Source organism: Lissotriton helveticus, chromosome 5_1 (assembly GCF_964261635.1).
Source record: "Lissotriton helveticus chromosome 5_1, aLisHel1.1, whole genome shotgun sequence".
NCBI lineage: Eukaryota > Metazoa > Chordata > Amphibia > Caudata > Salamandridae > Lissotriton > Lissotriton helveticus.
The window spans coordinates 1,289,057,631-1,289,077,286 of record NC_136065.1 but is presented as its reverse complement, the minus strand read 5'-3'; the positions used below and the strand labels follow the sequence as shown (position 1 = coordinate 1,289,077,286).

The window sequence follows — 19,656 nt, the reverse complement described above, 5'->3', positions numbered from 1 at the left end:
AAAAGCGGAAGCAGTGTGAGGGGGGGGTGAGGGTCCAATGGGGAGGGGATCAGTGTCTGGCGTAGGGAGGGGAAGAATTGGGTGAGGAGACACAACACGGTCTGAACGGGGAACATAGATATCCAAAGCAACTAAATGCTGCGTGAGGGTGTGGGGGAGAGGCACGTCAATGGTATAGGAGAGAAGTTGAGCAGGCGTGTACGACAACAAGGAAGCAGGGGGTGTGGCCCCTGGTCCCGGCCCGTCGCGGACGGGCGCAGACGGGCTTAACTTAGGCGCTACTTCGGCGCGCCTTCGTCGCGCCCGCTGCGCTCGTCCGCTGCGCGGCCGGGATAATGGTGCCATAAGTAGGAGACCAGAAGTAGCAGGGCGTGGCAGGGGGTGGAGGGACAGAGGAGCTGCCCCGCCAACCAGAGAGCAGCCCAAGATGAAGCACACGCCCGTCCCCGCCCTCGTGACCTGCCCGTCAGAGGGGGAGGGAACGCTCAGCGTGGGGCGCTCTGGAGGCGGCTACCAGGAAGTCCCAAGAAGATAGGGGGTGCGCGGTGTCCTCAGCGCAGCCCCTGAAGCAGGAGCAGGGTAAGTAAAAAGTGTCCAAGCACTTGTTTAAAAAGATCGTTGCGCCGCGCCTCGGCAGCGTTGTTGCTCCCGGCGAAGCCTCGGGAGGTCTGGGGATTCAACAGAGCTAGGCGGGACTAGCCCGGCAGGAAGAAATTGCCAGGGGGGGAGGGACAGAGGAGCTGCCCCGCCAACCAGAGAGCAGCCCAAGATGAAGCACACGCCCGTCCCCGCCCTCGTGACCTGCCCGTCAGAGGGGGAGGGAACGTTCAGCGTGGGGCGCTCTGGAGGCGGCTACCAGGAAGTCCCAAGAAGATAGGGGGTGCGCGGTGTCCTCAGCGCAGCCCCTGAAGCAGGAGCAGGGTAAGTAAAAAGTGTCCAAGCACTTGTTTAAAAAGATCGTTGCGCCGCGCCTCGGCAGCGTTGTTGCTCCCGGCGAAGCCTCGGGAGGTCTGGGGATTCAACAGAGCTAGGCGGGACTAGCCCGGCAGGAAGAAATTGCCAGGGGGGGAGGGACAGAGGAGCTGCCCCGCCAACCAGAGAGCAGCCCAAGATGAAGCACACGCCCGTCCCCGCCCTCGTGACCTGCCCGTCAGAGGGGGAGGGAACGCTCAGCGTGGGGCGCTCTGGAGGCGGCTACCAGGAAGTCCCAAGAAGATAGGGGGTGCGCGGTGTCCTCAGCGCAGCCCCTGAAGCAGGAGCAGGGTAAGTAAAAAGTGTCCAAGCACTTGTTTAAAAAGATCGTTGCGCCGCGCCTCGGCAGCGTTGTTGCTCCCGGCGAAGCCTCGGGAGGTCTGGGGATTCAACAGAGCTAGGAGGGACTAGCCCGGCAGGAAGAAATTGCCAGGGGGGGAGGGACAGAGGAGCTGCCCCGCCAACCAGAGAGCAGCCCAAGATGAAGCACACGCCCGTCCCCGCCCTCGTGACCTGCCCGTCAGAGGGGGAGGGAACGCTCAGCGTGGGGCGCTCTGGAGGCGGCTACCAGGAAGTCCCAAGAAGATAGGGGGTGCGCGGTGTCCTCAGCGCAGCCCCTGAAGCAGGAGCAGGGTAAGTAAAAAGTGTCCAAGCACTTGTTTAAAAAGATCGTTGCGCCGCGCCTCGGCAGCGTTGTTGCTCCCGGCGAAGCCTCGGGAGGTCTGGGGATTCAACAGAGCTAGGCGGGACTAGCCCGGCAGGAAGAAATTGCCAGGGGGGGAGGGACAGAGGAGCTGCCCCGCCAACCAGAGAGCAGCCCAAGATGAAGCACACGCCCGTCCCCGCCCTCGTGACCTGCCCGTCAGAGGGGGAGGGAACGCTCAGCGTGGGGCGCTCTGGAGGCGGCTACCAGGAAGTCCCAAGAAGATAGGGGGTGCGCGGTGTCCTCAGCGCAGCCCCTGAAGCAGGAGCAGGGTAAGTAAAAAGTGTCCAAGCACTTGTTTAAAAAGATCGTTGCGCCGCGCCTCGGCAGCGTTGTTGCTCCCGGCGAAGCCTCGGGAGGTCTGGGGATTCAACAGAGCTAGGCGGGACTAGCCCGGCAGGAAGAAATTGCCAGGGGGGGAGGGACAGAGGAGCTGCCCCGCCAACCAGAGAGCAGCCCAAGATGAAGCACACGCCCGTCCCCGCCCTCGTGACCTGCCCGTCAGAGGGGGAGGGAACGCTCAGCGTGGGGCGCTCTGGAGGCGGCTACCAGGAAGTCCCAAGAAGATAGGGGGTGCGCGGTGTCCTCAGCGCAGCCCCTGAAGCAGGAGCAGGGTAAGTAAAAAGTGTCCAAGCACTTGTTTAAAAAGATCGTTGCGCCGCGCCTCGGCAGCGTTGTTGCTCCCGGCGAAGCCTCGGGAGGTCTGGGGATCAAAGGTAAGTAACTTTAACATCTGATAGAGAAATCTAGCAGCAGATTCCTTAACTTTTAAATTAAATACCATAGCTATACCCCTCCGCACCCCGGAGGAGGGTCTGCAAACTAATCGTACAAAAGTTCTCAAAGAGAATCAGCTGGTCAAAACTAACAACCGACCAAATGGACATAGGAATAGCAACACAAGAGCTTGACTCTTAATGGAAACCATGATCACTTTCACAGAACATATAAATAAATAACAACCCTACAGATCCAAGAGAATCGGCCCTTGAGGGAAAAGGAAGGGGCAAAACACCTAAAGAACCATCTGTCAGATGAAAGACATTATCACCTTTCCCCCCCAAAGGGGAAAGAAAAGTTGATGACCAAAAATGGTCATATGCTTGACAAAAGCCATATAATCTGCATTGTACATGACAAAGAAAATCAGAAAAAGAATTTCCTGATTAAATACCAAAGAAGGATTTTCAGAACCCATTTCTCCAAAGGAGAGATGAACAACAACACCTCCTTGATATAAATAATTTAGTTTGGACAAAATGAGCCTTCCTATTCATCAAATATGCCAATTGTATATAATCTTGCCACAAAGATGTACATATGGACACACAGATACTCCGACTGGCCCTGCAATTCACAGAATTGAACTGGCCAATAACTATTGCCAGACTGCAAGGACGTATAAAGCTTACCCTCGTGTGGCTTTCAGTGCTATAGCCTGCAAGACTGAACACAACTTCGTGCAGTAGATAAGCTTGAAACAACAAGGCAAGCAAGAAAAAGAGAATCAACTGCTTCTTTGATTAAAAGCTCTTTCTTTTTCTTTTTTTTTTTTAAGAATAAATATGTATAAAACATATGACACAGTAATGTATACTCTGTACACCTAATAACCAACTAGAACCGAAAAACTGTTCCAGAAAGAACTTAACAATAATTTTGAAAATGGTAACGCACCTATTAGCGCACTTGTCTCCAAGCACATACGATCACACCTGAGATACAAGACAGATATGATCGTAAGTCCAACGATTATGTGAAACACAGCAGCACATTAAATCTCGAATACCCTGTATACAAAAAGTCACTCTCAAAAAAGTGGTTTGGGAAAAATACACAACCCTGTGAAAAAGGCTAGTACACCAACAAAACAACACCGCAGGTGACTTGCCATAAGAACAAGCATTTGCAATGCATAAGGTCTCGCATTAGGAAAGTTTGAGCTATTGGTATTGTAAATGACACATTTGTTATATATGTGTTGGTTTTGAAAATAGCAAAAATAATAGCTTTGTCATTTACAATGCCAATAGTTATAACTTGTGACACCTATAGCATTTGTAATGCAATATGTGTTGTATTCACGTGACTTAGATGTATTGATATTACAAATAACAATGGCTTTGAATTTTTTTAATAATTAATACTTAAATAAAAGTTATTGTAATTTATAATGGCAATAGCTTAAACTTTTGTAAATAACTTTTCTGAAGAATATGTTCAGTGTATTTTATTGTGACGAAAATCCAAGAACAGAAGTGAAATACTAACCTCCTTTTGCGACATTTGTAATAAAGCTTGAAACATTGAGAGATCATATTTGACCCAGTTGTTGGTAAATGGTTGCACAGATTGATGCTGTGGTGGGGCTGAGAGATGTTGTGGTGGCGACTAGTGATGCTGTGGCATTCAATGATCCTGTGGTAGCGCATAGTGATGTTGTTGTGGTAGCGCATAGTGATGTTGTTGTGCCCCTTAGTGATGCTGTGGTGATGCGATAGATAGAGTGAGTGGGATAGATAGATAGAGTGAGTGGGATAGATAGATAGAGGGAGGGCGATAGAGAGATTGAGTGAGCGAGATAGATAGGTAGATAGATAGATAGGAGTGAGGGCGATAGATAGCTAGACAGATAGAGTGATGGCGATCAGTATCTAAATAAGTAGATAGAATGAGGGCGATAGATCGATAGAAAGATAGATAGAGTGAGGGCGATAGATAGAGTGAGGGCGATAGATAGATAGCGTAAGGGCGATAGATAGATAGAGTGAGGGCGATAGATAGATTGATAGATAGATAGAGTGAGGGCGATTAGATAGATAGAGTGAGGGCGATAGATAGATAGAGTTAGGGCGATAGATAGATAGATAGAGTGAGGGCGATAGATAGATAGAGTGAGGGCGATAAGATAGAGTGAAGGCGATAGATAGATAGAGTGAGGGCGATTAGATAGAGTGAGGCCGATAGATAGACAGATAGAGTGAGGGCGATTAGATAGATAGACTGAGGCCGATAGATAGAGTGAGGGCGATAGATAGACAGATAGAGTGAGGGCGATAGATCGATAGACAGATAGAGTGAGGGCGATAGATAGATAGATAGTTGTGTGTGTGGTTGTGTGTGGTTGTGGTTGTGTGTGTGGTTGTGGTTATGTGTGCGTGGTTGTGTGTGTGTGGTTGTGTGTGTGTGCTTGTGTGTGTTATGCTTTGTTTTTCTATGTTTTGTTATGCTATGTTTTGTTGTGTTTGGTATGCTATGTTTTGCTAGGCTATGATATGTTTTGTTTTGTTATGCTATGCTATGTTTTGTTATGTTATGTTTTGTTATGCTATGCAATGTTTTGTTTTGCTATTCTATGCTTTGTTATGCTATGCTATGTTTTTTTGCTATCCTATGCTTTGTTTTGTTATGCTATGCAATGCTTTGTTGTGTTTGTTATGCTATTCTTTGTTATGCTATGCTATGTTGTGTTGTGTTGTGTTTTGCTATGCTATACTTTGTTTTGCTATGCTATGTTTTGTTATGCTATGTTTTGTTATGCTATGTTTTGTTATGCTATGCTTTGTTATGCTTTGTTATGCTATGCTCTGTTTTGCTATGCTATGCTTTGTTTTGCTATGCTATGTTTTGTTGTGTTTGCTATGCTATTATATGTTTTGCTATGCTATGTTTTGTTATGCCATGTTGTGTTATGCCATGTTTTGTTAGGCTATGTTTTGTTTTGCTATCCTATGCTTTGTTTTGTTATGCTATGCTCTGTTTAGTTTTGCTATCCTATGCTATGTTGTGTTTTGTTATGCTATGCTATGTTGTGTTTTGTTATGCTATGTTGTGTTTTGTTATGCTATGCTATGTTATGCTATGTTTTGTTATGTTATGCTATGCTATGCTATGTTTTGCTATGCTATGCTTTGTTATGCTTTGTTATGCTATGCTATCTTTTGCTATGCTATGCTTTGTTTTGCTATGCTATGTTTTGTTGTGTTTGATATGCTATGTTTTGCTATGCTAATATATATTTGCTATGCTATGTTTTGTTATGCCATGTTTTGTTATGCCATGTTTTGTTAGGCTATGTTTTGTTTTGCTATCCTATGCTTTGTTTTGTTATCCTATGCTATGTTGTGTTTTGTTATGCTATGCTATGTTGTGTTTGTTATGCTATGCTATGTTGTGTTTTGTTATGCTATGCTATGTTGTGTTTTGTTATGCTATGTTTTGTTATGCTATGCTATGTTTTGTTGTGTTTGTTATGCTATGCTTTGTTATGCTATGCTATGTTGTGTTGTGTTTTGCTATGCTATGCTTTGTTTTGCTATGCTATGTTTTGTTGTGTTATGCTATTTTTGTTATGCTATTTTTTGTTATGCTATTTTTTGTTGTGCTTTATTACGCTATGCTTGGTTACGCTATGCTTGGTTATGCTGTGCTTGGTTATGCTGTGCATGGTTGTGCTGTGCTTGGTTGTGCTGTGCTTGGTTGTGCTGTGCTTGGTTGTGCTGTGCTTGGTTGTGCTGTGCTTGGTTGTGCTGTGCTTGGTTGTGCTGTGCTTGGTTGTGCTGTGCTTGGTTGTGCTGTGCTTGGTTGTGCTGTGCTGTGCTGTGTTTTGCTGTGCTGTGTTTTGCTGTGCTGTGTTTTGCTGTGCTGTGTTTTGCTGTGCTGTGTTTTGCGGTGCTTGCTGTGTTTTGCTGTGCTGTGCTGTGTTTTGCTGTGCTGTGCTGTGCTGTGTTTTGCTGTGCTGTGTTTTGCTGTGCTGTGTTTTGCTGTGCTGTGCTTTGCTGTGCTGTGTTTTGCTGTGCTGTGCTTTGCTGTGCTGTGTTTTGCTGTGTTTTGCTGTGCTGTGCTTTGCTGTGCTGTGCTGTGTTTTGCTGTATTTGCTGTGCTGTGTTTTGCTGTGCTGTGCGGTGTTTTGCTGTGCTGTGCTGTGTTTTGCTGTGCTGTGTTTTGCTGTGCTGTGCTGTGCTGTGTTTTGCTGTGCTGTGTTTTGCTATGCTGTGCTGTGTTTTGCTGTGCTGTGCTTTGCTGTGCTGTGTTTTGCTGTGCTGTGTTTTGCTGTGCTTGCTGTGTTTTGCTGTGCTGTGCTGTGTTTTGCTGTGTTGTGCTGTGCTGTGCTGTGTTTTGCTGTGCTGTGTTGTGTTGTGCTGTGCTGTGCTGTGTTGTGTTGTGCTGTGTTGTGCTGTGCTGTGTTGTGCTGTGCTGTGTTTTGCTGTGCTGTGTTGTGCTGTGTTTTGCTGTGCTGTGCTTTGCTGTGCTGTGCTGTGTTGTGTTGTGTTTTGCTGTGCTGTGTTGTGTTTTGCTGTGCTGTGTTGTGTTGTGTTGTGCTGTGCTGTGTTTTGCTGTGCTGTGTTGTGTTTTGCTGTGCTGTGCTGTGTTGTGCTGTGTTGTGTTTTGCTGTGCTGTGTTTTGCTGTGCTGTGCTTTGCTCTGCTGTGTTGTGTTTTGCTGTGTTGTGTTGTGTTTTGCTGTGCTGTGCTGTGTTGTGTTTTGCTGTACTGTGCTGTGTTGTGTTTTGCTGTGCTGTGTTGTGTTGTGTTTTGCTGTGCTGGTAAGGGTATGTGAGGGTGTGTGTGAGGGGGTGTGAAGGTGAGGGTGTGAGGGTGAGGAGGTGTGTGAGGGTGATGAGGTGTATGAGGGGTGAGGGTGTGAGGGTGTGAGGGTTGTGTTGTGTTGTGTTGTGTTTTGCTGTGCTGTGCTGTGTTTTGCTGTGCTGTGCTGTGTTTTGCTGTGCTGTGCTTTGCTGTGCTGTGTTGTGTTTTGCTGTGCTGTGCTGTGTTGTGTTGTGTTTTGCCGTGCTGTGCTTTGCTGTGCTGTGTTGTGCTGTGTTTTGCTGTGTTTTGCTGTGTTGTGCTGTGCTTTGCTGTGCTGTGTTGTGTTGTGCTGTGCTGTGTTGTGTTGTGCTGTGCTGTGTTGTGCTGTGTTGTGCTGTGTTTTGCTGTGCTGTGTTTTGCTGTGCTGTGTTTTGCTGTGCTGTGCTTTGCTGTGCTGTCCTGTGCTGTGTTTTGATGTGCTGTGCTGTGTTGTGTTGTGTTTTGCTGTGCTGTGTTGTGCTATGTTTTGCTGTGCTGTGCTTTGCTGTGCTGTCCTGTGCTGTGTTTTGCTGTGCTGTGTTGTGTTGTGTTTTGCTGTGCTGTGCTGTGTTGTGTTTTGCTGTACTGTGCTGTGTTGTGTTTTGCTGTGCTGTGTTGTGTTTTGCTGTGCTGGTAAGGGTATGTGAGGGTGTGTGTGAGGGGGTGTGAAGGTGAGGGTGTGAGGGTGAGGAGGTGTGTGAGGGTGATGAGGTGTGTGAGGGGTGAGGGGGTGAGGGCGTGAGGGTTGTGTTGTGTTGTGTTTTGCTGTGCTGTGTTGTGCTGTGCTGTGTTTTGCTGTGCTGTGCTTTGCTGTGCTGTGCTTTGCTGTGCTGTGTTGTGTATTGCTGTGCTGTGCTGTGTTGTGTTGTGTTTTGCTGTGCTGTGCTTTGCTGTGCTGTGTTGTGCTGTGTTGTGCTGTGTTTTGCTGTGTTTGGCTGTGCTGTGCTGTGTTTTGCTGTGCTGTGTTGTGTTTTGCTGTGCTGTGCTGTGTTGTGTTTTGCTGTACTGTGATGTGTTGTGTTTTGCTGTGCTGTGTTGTGTTGTGTTTTGCTGTGCTGGTAAGGGTATGTGAGGGTGTGTGTGAGGGGGTGTGAAGGTGAGGGTGTGAGGGTGAGGAGGTGTGTGAGGGTGATGAGGTGTGTGAGGGGTGAGGGGGTGAGGGCATGAGGGTTGTGTTGTGTTTTGCTGTGCTGTGTTGTGCTGTGTTTTGCTGTGCTGTGCTGTGTTTTGCTATGCTGTGCTTTGCTGTGCTGTGTTGTGTTTTGCTGTGCTGTGCTGTGTTGTGTTGTGTTTTGCTGTGCTGTGCTTTGCTGTGCTGTGTTGTGCTGTGTTGTGTTGTGCTGTGCTGTGTTGTGCTGTGCTGTGTTGTGTTGTGCTGGGCTGTGTTGTGCTGTGCTGTGTTGTGTTGTGCTGTGTTGTGTTTTGCTGTGCTGTGTTGTGCTGTGCTGTGTTGTGCTGTGTTGTGCTGTGTTTTGCTGTGCTGTGTTTTGCTGTGCTGTGCTGTGTTGTGCTGTGCTGTGCTGTGTTGTGCTGTGTTGTGTTGTGCTGTGTTTTGCTGTGCTGTGTTTTGCTGTGCTGTGTTTTGCTGTGCTGTGCTTTGCTGTGCTGTCCTGTGCTGTGTTTTGCTGTGCTGTGCTGTGTTGTGTTTTGCTGTGCTGTGTTGTGTTGTGCTGTGTTTTGCTGTGCTGTGCTTTGCTGTGCTGTCCTGTGCTGTGCTGTGTTTTGCTGTGCTGTGCTGTGTTGTGTTTTGCTGTGCTGTGTTGTGCTGTGTTTTGCTGTGCTGTGCTGCGTTGTGCTGTGCTGTGTTTTGCTGTGCTGTGCTGTGTTGTGTTTTGCTGTGCTGTGTTTTGCTCTGTTGTGCTGTGTTGTGTTTTGTTGTGCTGTGCTGTGTTTTGCTGTGCTGTGTTGTGTTTTGCTGTGCTGTGCTGTGTTGTGTTTTGCTGTGCTGTGCTGTGTTGTGTTGTGTTTTGCTGTGCTGTGCTGTGTTGTGTTTTGCTGTGCTGTGTTGTGTTTTGCTGTGCTGGTAAGGGTATGTGAGGGTGTGTGTGAGGGGGTGTGAAGGTGAGGGTGTGAGGGTGAGGAGGTGTGTGAGGGTGAGGAGGTGTGTGAGGGGTGAGGGGGTGAGGGCGTGAGGGTGAGTGTCTCCAATGAATGTCACTGCTTCGCCTTCTTTGAAAATGTTCAGTGCTGCAAATAGAGCATGCCGCCGTAAATATCACAGCATGAGGCCCCAAAGTGATAATTATCACAGCATGCAGAGAGCCGCCCCACGCTGCTGGAGCACTCAACTGCACATTAATTATAGTTGAGTGCTCCAGCAGCCTGGGGCGCCTGTTGACATGCTGTGATAAGTGGGTCTCATGCTGTGATAATTGTTGCAGCGCCTGAGGAAGTGGAGACTCCTGCTGGGATAATTGGTCTTGTGGCGCCTCAGGAAGTAGAGTTTCATGCTGGGATAATTGGTCTGGCGGGCTTGCAGCGCCTGACGTCCAACAAACGTGCACAAGCTGCTCAACCTTGAAGCTCGTTCACAGACCTGGGTCGGCTCGTGCCCAGGTCTGTATCGGGCTCGTTCACAGCTGTTACTCCCTTGACAGGGAGGAAGGTGACTATAGTCTCGCTGGCGGGAGCGCTTCGCGCTCCAACGCCAGCTCGACCTAAAAAGCAGTCTGTTAGAAATAACTGACATCACAAGAAACAACAGTCAAGATTCCTCACGAATTATGGAATGCAGAAAATAATAAATACATCTTCTCCAGAAGACAGATAATGCCGATCAGACAGAACCACGTATATCAAGAATATCATAGGAAGAAGAAAAGCCTACCATAAAGACAAAAATCTTCCTATTATAACAGTGTCTCCAAAGACTTTTATAGATGATTGTTGGCCTTGTTGGAGACCAAAATGGCCCAACACCCGAGGACATTTTGTCTGAAGGCAAGCACAAGAAGCCATCATGTTTACATTGGTCTTGGGACAAGTTGGTCATAAACCTTTGGCTGCCAATTTACAGCACCACAAAATGGGGTAGGAATAGAAATTGCCAGCTGTTGAGGTAATATTTATGCCTTCACTAGGCACTGTTCCTTTGCCCTAAAGGAAGAACTTGCAAGCAAATCGCATTCAAATAATGCAAGTATATACTCTGAGCTAGAGCAATGCTTCAACTTGCTGAAGCACCCGATTACTTCAAGAGTAGAACCAAAGAGACACTATACACCAGCCTACAACTGGCATAACCATATGTCTAAAAAAGAGCACTGAAGAAGAAAGTCATAACATCTGCATATTCAATTTCTTCTAAGAAGCATGCAACAGATCCGCTTCCATACAGGAAGTCACCTCACTTAATATTAGCCTCTTGAGCTGAAAGCTCATCCTTTGAGATCAGGAAAGAAAGGGAACCTTCCTCAGACATTTAAATCAATACCCAAATAATAAAGAAATGGCACTGAGGTTATAACCACCACTCCTCACCGGAGTACAGGTGGTGGTACTGAAACCAAAACTCGACATATACAACATCCTAATAAGGCTACTACTTGACCAACAAAAACATATATCCTAAGACTAGGGACAAGCAAAGCATACATCAACAGAAAATGTAAGACTACGACTCTGTAGTTCTCTGTATTCCTTGGAAGCGTCTTAACGCCTCATCTGCATGATACCAAAAAATCCAGGCAGAGGAGGTTTTCCGGAAGAGATGGGAGCATGTTCTGTGAAGAATCTCACAAAGCATAAGAAAAGCACCCCATCACAGAAGATGTGTTGGTGGCTCTCAATGCTGAACTGGCTGAAGCAAATATATGCTTACCACAAGCATTACAACCACGAGCGTCCTTACCCACCGGAGTCTTAGGAGTAAAATCTACATCTTGAGAAGATGTTGCCGTCTAAGTCACCAGGCCCCTAGTGGAAGGATTTCCATATAAACAAACTGGGTCCCCAGGTGCAGGCAAATGTCTATGTGCAACATCACGGTCCACTGAGACCCCTTACTCAGGCTTGGCCCAAGCATGTAACAAAATATCAAATAGGGCATCACTATACGGAAGAACAAGCTCTTCTCCCATCTGTTCCTGGCAAAGGAACTTGAACAAATGTTCTGTAGGCCTCTGCACCGTGGGAAGCGACAAGTCTAAAAATGCAGCCACTTTCCAACATGTCTGCAAAGCAGGAACTTGCCTCCGTGGCAAGACTAAGGGGAGAAAGCAACCCCAAGGCTGCCGAAGAATTCAGCCCACTAGCCTCACCAAGAGCTGTAAGCCAGCTCTCCTCCACCTGAAACACATTGGTGTCAGAAATTTGCAGAAGAATTCCTGTCCCAGTCGACACAGATGAACCTCCCAAAGCCTCCTCCTGAAAAGGGACCACAAACTGTAAAAATCCCCTCAGGTGGCATAGCAGACTCCGCATCCAATGCAGATGCAGCGCCATCGCGATGTTGACTACGGGGGGAGAGACGCCTTCGACCGGCGCCATCAATGTCGGAGCAGTTGGTCAAAGACCGGCGTCATAATAAAAGAGCGTGAAGGACTGTGAGCCTGCGCCAAAGCGACATCCGCTGACGTCAACCAACAGCGATCCATCAACCCCGATGGCCCAACTGTCACCAAGGACAAATCCTCTAATGGCACCCCACTTATAAGGAATCATAATATTCCCTCATCTGAGCCATCAACACCCCGGCTCCCAGAAAGACTGGGAGACGCAGTGCAAAGTCACACACAGCTTTCTCAGCCGTTGAATGGGAGGAGCAATGGGAGACGGAGTCTCCACGCAATGAAGTTTTAGAATGCTGCGACTTCAACCATCCCTTACCTTTTGAATTCCCTGCAGAATGACGTCCTTAAAACTGGCTTTGGCTCCTAGATCGACCCCGCAAATGCTCTTCCCGGGATGATGAAGACCAAGGCTGGGAAGCCACCGAGGATCGCAATAGATGCGCCGCCATCACCTTCAAATGCTGCTCCTTCAATGACTTCAGTTTCTGGCAGGAACCACAATCCTAGGCATCATGGTGCTCACCTAAACACCACATACAAATTGTATGTCTTTCCAACACCGACGTTTGTTGGCTACAAGAACCTTAAGGTTTGAAACCTGTCGACATTAGACAAAGGCCCACTGTTCCACTGACATCAGGTGTTGACGTAGGTAAAAACAAAATGACCCGAGTGTTGACGTAGGTAAAAACAAAATGACCCGAGGAACAGCTTTTCTGGATCCGCATTACAGTGCAAAAAAGAAGAAACTGATGTACATGTGCCAGAGGCGACTTAAATGGCTCCAGTGACGTCCTGACCAGAGTCAACGTCATCGCAGAGCTGTACAACACCGTTCCCCGGCGTGCAGAGGTACTGCTGAAACATTTCCGGATCCAGACTGGCGCCTGGGGAGAATTCAAAAGTTAAGGAATCTGCGGCTAGATGTCTATATCATATTCATATTTTCTCAAAATCTTATCGCCTTATCTACTGCTTAGAATTTGTTCCTAAACCCATGCACATCAGATGACAAGCATTTATAATATCGGAGATGGGTGTGAATACGAGGGATGTTCTTCACCAGTGCATTCTGTATGACATCAAGTAGACGACATTGAAGCCCAAGTTTTCTATGATGTTACTTTCAGCTCCTCTGTGAAAACATCCCTTGTACCCTCTTTTGACCCATCTGCAATTTTACGTTATGCATGTGCCCATCTAATGTCCTGCTCTACCTTCAACTGTTACACAGCGGCAGAGGAGTAATGCCGGTGCCACACACAGCATGGTCTTCTCTTCCCCAACGAAAGAAGAAAAAATAATACCTTGCCTCCCACCTTAACCTCCCTCTGTATTGAAAACAACATTACTTGTGTCCAGTCTCCTACACCACTCTCTTTTTAACCTCCTCCCACCCAAATATAAAAAATATACATGTCCTCCTGTCACCCACCACGATCTGCACCTTCCCTCCCCTTTTCTGCATAAGCCAAGCTCTTTGCTCTAACACGCACTGACAGTAGCCAGCACAGAGGCGCTGACAACAGCAGTTTGTTTCCCATTGCAGCGTAAGTCCACAGAGACCCACACTGGCAGGAGAGTGTGATACTTGGCACATTCAAAGCACGCCCACCTTCTCACATCTCCCTGATGACTATGGAACCCCGAGCGAGGCAGATGAAGGTGGGTAAGCCTGCCAGCTGCTATTCCTCCGCCGCCATCCTGCGTGGGACAGGCTAGGGAAGGGAAGCAAGCGCTTCCCCGAGTGACATAACAACATTAGGAAACAACTTTTCCATTACTGTTAAGTCCTGGCAGTCAATATCCGGATTTTCATTGGGTTGTTCATGTTAAATGCTCTCTATGAGAGACTAATATAACAACAGAGTATTACCTTCTCAACACAACAAAACCATAAAAATACCTCTACAGGAATGTATATTGAAAAGATATGTATGCATTAAGAGTCCTCTTAGCAAAAAAATATTTTCTAAAAACACATACTGGGGAACCCCAGTGATAATTAACTGGCCCTTTATGAGCCACATGTACCTTCTGCCATCTTCCTGGATGACAGACTGGATTCCAAATTTCTCCAGCCTCAGAGTTCTAGGGGACGGAGGAGGGGATGTCTCACAGTGTATGGTGGCCTTATCTTCACGGCTTTCATCCCGCGACACTGGTGACTGAATAAAGAGGATATAATGAGAAAACAAGGGGATGGCAGCTAAGTAATCTTCAAAGCAATGTGTCACAGTCATGTAATCCAAACTCCCCAACAGGTCTGAAGCATAGCATCTTTATGTACTTTCATCCAATCTTCTAATGTCTAGTCTAACATTACGAATGAAAGGCGAGACAGAATGTTGAATTACAGTGTACAGCAGAGTAGTAGGCATTTTAATCTACATTTAAAAGCATGCATACAGAAGAGGAAGACATCTGGCCAGATGACTGGAGAGTATTAAAGGCAGGGAGATGTAGTGTAAATCTAAAGAAAAGATGTGAACTTACCAGTACTTTCCGTCGATGCTTCCTTAAATCACTGGGCTAAATGGAAAAATTGAAAAATAATTACTAAAAATAAAAAAAATTCTGTTGATAAAATAACAGAAACTGAAATTTGTTACAGTCTATGTTATAACGTATTAGTCTAGATAGAGGTGTTTATTGCTGTTCAATATCATATTTTATCTGGCACTTGAGTGGCCCTGACTAGTTCAAATTTTAGAAAGAATAATGCGGGTAGCCTGGTTCAGTTTCGTTGGTGTGGTACATCTTGTTGCCAGGATGTTGCATGAATTGTCTTTGCATCTGGCATACAAGTGAAAACCACACAACTTGTAATAAATTCTAATAAGAGTAAGTATATATTGTTCAAATTCTACACTTGCTTTTAAAGATAAAGGGCATTTAAAAAGTTGGGCCCTCTACCCTGAGGCCGAGTCACATCAGTTCAACGGTGTTCTAGTCGTATTACTGAAGTGATGCTCAAAAACAGATAGACTTTTGCTAGTAGTAGGTCCATTGATTGGGGATCTCCTGGACAATAGTAGAGAAACAAGTTTGTATTCTTAAGCATATGCAAAGCATCATACCTAATGCAGCCAAGGAGAAATGACGAATATGACATGCTAGCTAACTAGGTGGGCATTGTCAGACCTGTGTCTGGTTCACGCAAATGAAGGGGCTGCCGGTAAAGATTCCACTAGCTGAAAATGTAGCCCAATTACATATATTTTGTATCAGGTGAACAGCTCCCACCTTCACTTTTATTCAATATCAAACTAAGTCTGCACGGCCCGCAAACTGTGCCACAGCACACTCTACAGCACCTGCCTCCCCCCGCGACGACAAATTGCTAAGAGTAAAACACTGAGGTGACCAGAGCGACCCCATCATGGCCGAAAATTATGACTTCTCCCCCCCACTGAACTTTGACTTACTCTTCCCGTCCAGGACTGCGCCTACCCTTATGCGAACATCTGCAATTCTTTCTTTCCTCCCCGCTCTACTCCTCTCCACTTACCTGCTACTGACCTCTGCCCTCACCTTGTCCTGGCCCTAGTCCCCACCCTGCTTACCCGTGAATTTTCCCTTGGCATGTGAGATCTAGCTATTTTGCCTGATGCCAGATGGAGCTACCTGGTTTAGGTATAGGGGAGAAAGGTCGGGGATTCCATCCTTGGACGTCACCTACCCAGACGGTCTTCAGCCAGACTTCCTTTCATCTCTCCTGTCATCTCTTCCCCCATCCTCCCTCTATGTCTCTCCTCCTCCTTCTCCATGCTCGTTTTATGTTTCCCTTGAGACCTAGCTATTTGGCCAAAGCCCAGTGGAGCTACCTGATAGCTGTAGAGGAGATGGGTTTTGGGACTCTCCCTCGACCTTCACCTACCCAGCCGGACTTTGGGCAGACCTTCCTTCGTCTTTCTGCTGTATCTCCCCTTACCCCCTTCCCCTCTATACTCCACTTATCTCGTTCTCTATGATCTTGTAACTGTTTTTCTAGCAACTGTTGTATATTGAAACGGATGTAATCTTGTAATTCTGTTGAACCTCATGTAAAGCGCTCTGATACCTCCGGGTCTAGCCAGCGCTATATAAAACTCTTTAAATAAAATAAATAAAAATAAATAAGTCTGAAACCTAATACTTTCTATAAGTATACCTGGTCTAATCCAGCCATTTTATCTAAAAACATTTAACAAATAGTACGCAAATTGCAAACTTAAGGTGCAGGGGTAACATGCTATGGTTGATGACTGAAGCAACAGAGTCACTGTCAAGGAGAGAAAGACATTCCATTGAAAACCCGCATTCCTTATGGTGAAACCTATACCTCTAGGTGGGAGGCATCTTCCGTTGCCGAATAATAGACACTTAATACCTCTGGTCTCATAGTTGACTAGGAAGATATTTCAAAAGCTCTTATTGGGCAAGTATAAAGTTATTTCAATGTTTAGACTTTAGTGGCATGTCACATTAGCTTTCCATAGCGAACAATGTGGTAAATTACAGGCTTGTGTGTGCTATTTGTTAATATGCAATAGTCTGCATGTATTTGCCCAAGCTAGTCAGATGTAAATTTACTATGCAGCTGGAGGACCCAATTTCCCTGGGGTCTTTCTAAATAAGGTGCATGAATTTGATAAAGTTCCCATTAGTTTTTAACGGTAAGATGTCTTGAGGTTTTGTGGTGGACGAAGCACAGACTTCCATTATTGAGGAGATGAAAAAGGGTGATGATACATAGAAATTAAAGAATACCATCCATATCACCATTTATAACAACCCTTTCCCAGAAACAGAGGAGCATGCTCAAGAATGCAAGTTCTCTTATAACAACAATCGAAACTAAGCTAAACATGGAGGAAAACGTAAATAACAAATGGTCCCTGAGCATAAGGTGTGGTAACATTTCTATGGGAGGGTAAATAAATTGTACTTTCTCGCACAGTAGCACAATAAGAACACTGTCGGACGCTAAGCCAATGAAATGCAGCGTTGTGATTGGTCCGAGCGCTGTGGTATGGAGCTCAACCAAGGACTGGGAGTCTGGGCATGTTCTCCACCCACGCTTACTTGCTTTACGGGTTGTGGTCATAGCATAGGTAGTGTGTGCGTGGCCTAGTATAATGTGCTGTTGCAGCATAATACAGAATATGCTGTCTGCATCAGGGAATGTGATGTGGGCTGAGGAGGTGCATGGTCGGTCAGGCTGTGTGGTCTATCGAAGGGTGAAGCAGACAGCAGACAGGTGCAGAATCCCGGGTAGGAGGTGTGTTCCATTGAGGCAAGCCCAGGAGGTGCATTGTAAGCATCAAGGAGCATACTGTGAAGTGTAGTAAACAAGGTAGTGTCTAGTGGCGAGGCTACTTGGTATATGTACTAAAATCTCTTAGTCACTGAACACGCCACTCTACCTTTGACACGCCACTTTAGGGTCAATGCGGTTAAAGTGAGGTACACTTGGAAGCATATATGATCACAATACGCTGTGCAGCTGCTTGACCTGGCCTGCAAAATCAAACATTATAATACACAATTGATGCTTGAAGGAAGGCTGCGTGAACAGTGTGTCAGCATCAGATGCCTTCATGACTGGTCCGTGCGAGAGAGGCCATTTACTCAACATTACTTACTCTAATGTTCACCACATGCTTATTTAGCTGGTGAGTATTTCCAGACTGATTTGCGTCAACTTTAAATCTACCTTTAGGTGCCTGTGGCTTTGAGGCAAGTAATATCGTGTCTGCATTGTGTCCCACAGGCATTGCATTTGTTCTCCTTCGGTGACTTTACTTTCTTTTGCAGATTTCCATGATAGGTTTTAAGAACTACTCAGTCGAGAAGCTTTAGGAGAGAGAAAAAATGTGGGCAATTTGTCAACGCCTACAGAAGTCAGACTTCTGGACCTGGCCCTATGATAAGGTGAGGGAATCGGCCAGACTACACTACATTAGTCCCCGTAGCGGACTGCATGGGGAAGGAGACAAGGCATGAGGCTACCAGCAAGGCTTAATTAAAGGCAAGAAGGGAGCACGTGGCATGAGGAGACCGTCGATGAAAGGGGGAAGGACGAGCTCCATTTATGGAGTGTTGTGACTTATGGAGAAAGCATGGAGAGGCCGGCCGCAGTTAGTCCTACATCGAGGCTGGGTTCCATGGAGGCATTCTTGAGCTGCTCTGGGATTGCTCCTTGTCCTGGTTGTGATGTGCCCCAGTCACCTCAGACCTGCTTAAATACTGGAGTTCTATTAAACAGGTCAGTAGACTACTTGAAATAAAATGTATTTAAATGGTCAAAGGAGATTTACTATGTGAACAAATCCATTCTTAAACGCATTCCACAAACGTACAGAACTTCCCTTTAATATTCCTTCCAGAAAGTTGTGAAATCTTCCTTTGGTTTCCAATCCAAGGGGGTAAGACTTTTTGTTGACAACATCCTGTTTCTCGTGTTGGCTCTATATAGAGAACTTCGGAACTGCTTCTTCTTGAATTACAACACTAAGTCCGATACTCAACAGTTCCACGGCTCCACTGGAAATCCTGTACTCTTATTTTTGGTTTTCTCCAGTCCATCCTGAACCATCTTCCTGCCTACTTTCGTCAGTGATTGCCTTTCTTTGTCCACGCTCCATCAGCCTAGAAAAGGGAGTTTTTTTGCCCTATGATTTTTCCCCACATTTTGGGATTCCTTCTCGCAGGATTTGTGTTCCTCCACATCCCAATATCATGTGGAGAAAAAGTGGTTTCGTGAGGGCGTCATCCAAACCATAACCATGCCAAGGTCTGGTTGAAGTAAACCAAACAACGCTCATCCACTGGAACAGGGAGATAGCACAGGCATTTATAGATTACTACAGAAACCTATCCCAGGCCTGACAACACAGGATGGATCCAGAGTCATTTGCAATGCTTGATAGACTAGATAGCCCGAGGCTGAAGGTGGAGTTGAGTATGGACCTTGAGGAACAGATATACTACAAATAACTTGCAAATGCACAGTTGCAGGGAAGGAAAATGCCGGGCTCCAAAGTCTTTGCATGTGGTGAACTGTTTAAGCTTTTAGCAGTATGCCAGCAACTACTGGCAAGGGAGGGCAGAAGCGTGTGCCTGATTACAGCAAACCATTGTAGTAGTTGTACCTAAAGGAAGGACTAGCATCGAGGTGCTATCCCTACTGATCAATCTAGTTATTGATCAGTGAAAACAAAGTCATAGTTAAGTGTTTGCAGAGAGACTCCTTGGGGTGCTTAAAAACCTGATTCATTAATAAAAAACAAAGAGGGGACCCTGAGAATTCTGAATATGTTTGGGGAAGGAAGCAGGGAAATAACACAGTGAACAACAACAAAAACTTCTCCAAAACAATATCATACAATAAATTGCAATTCGTCCATGATATATAAACTGTTCTAAGACAGACCCAAGGTTTTTTAAATTGTATTTATCCAAAATACAAAGATATATTAATTACATCTCTTTTCTTTTATATATGAATATTCATTATACATCAGCATTAGTACATTGATAAACAGAAATGCGGCTTTTCTGTTTATCAATGCACTAGTGCTGAACTTTGGATTAATTCAAACATAAGTATATAATATATAATTGTTAGTTTTCTGTGATTGTCTCTTTCTGCATTGTATGTTTAGTGTTCACTTGCTTTTGTATTGTCTTAGTTGCAATATGGTTTGTGATTTTTGTCAGTGGCACTGTGTTACATTTTTTGTTTTGTATATCAGTGTTTAATTATAGTGTTCTTGAGGGTGTGCCCCAATGTAAAACATGAAAATATTCTAATGTATATGACTGTTTTTCCTGATTTTATGTATAATGAATATTCATATATGAAAGAAAAAAGATTTAATTAATATATTTTTATATTTTGGAGAAATAAAATTTAAAAA

The 19,656-nt window shown here is 45.8% G+C and overlaps 1 protein-coding gene across 1 annotated transcript in view; it reads right to left on the bottom strand.

Moving 5' to 3' along the window:
* The window catches only part of PPFIA4 (PPFI scaffold protein A4), a 1,997,086-nt gene that overhangs the window by 814,956 nt on the left and 1,162,474 nt on the right, over positions 1-19,656 (bottom strand). Inside the window, exons 21-22 of the mRNA XM_078644121.1 lie at positions 14,249-14,284; positions 13,787-13,920 (exon numbers count right to left, since the gene is read on the bottom strand). Of these exons, the coding sequence (XP_078500247.1) occupies positions 13,787-13,920; positions 14,249-14,284 (170 nt within the window). The remainder of the gene's footprint in view (positions 1-13,786; positions 13,921-14,248; positions 14,285-19,656) is intronic.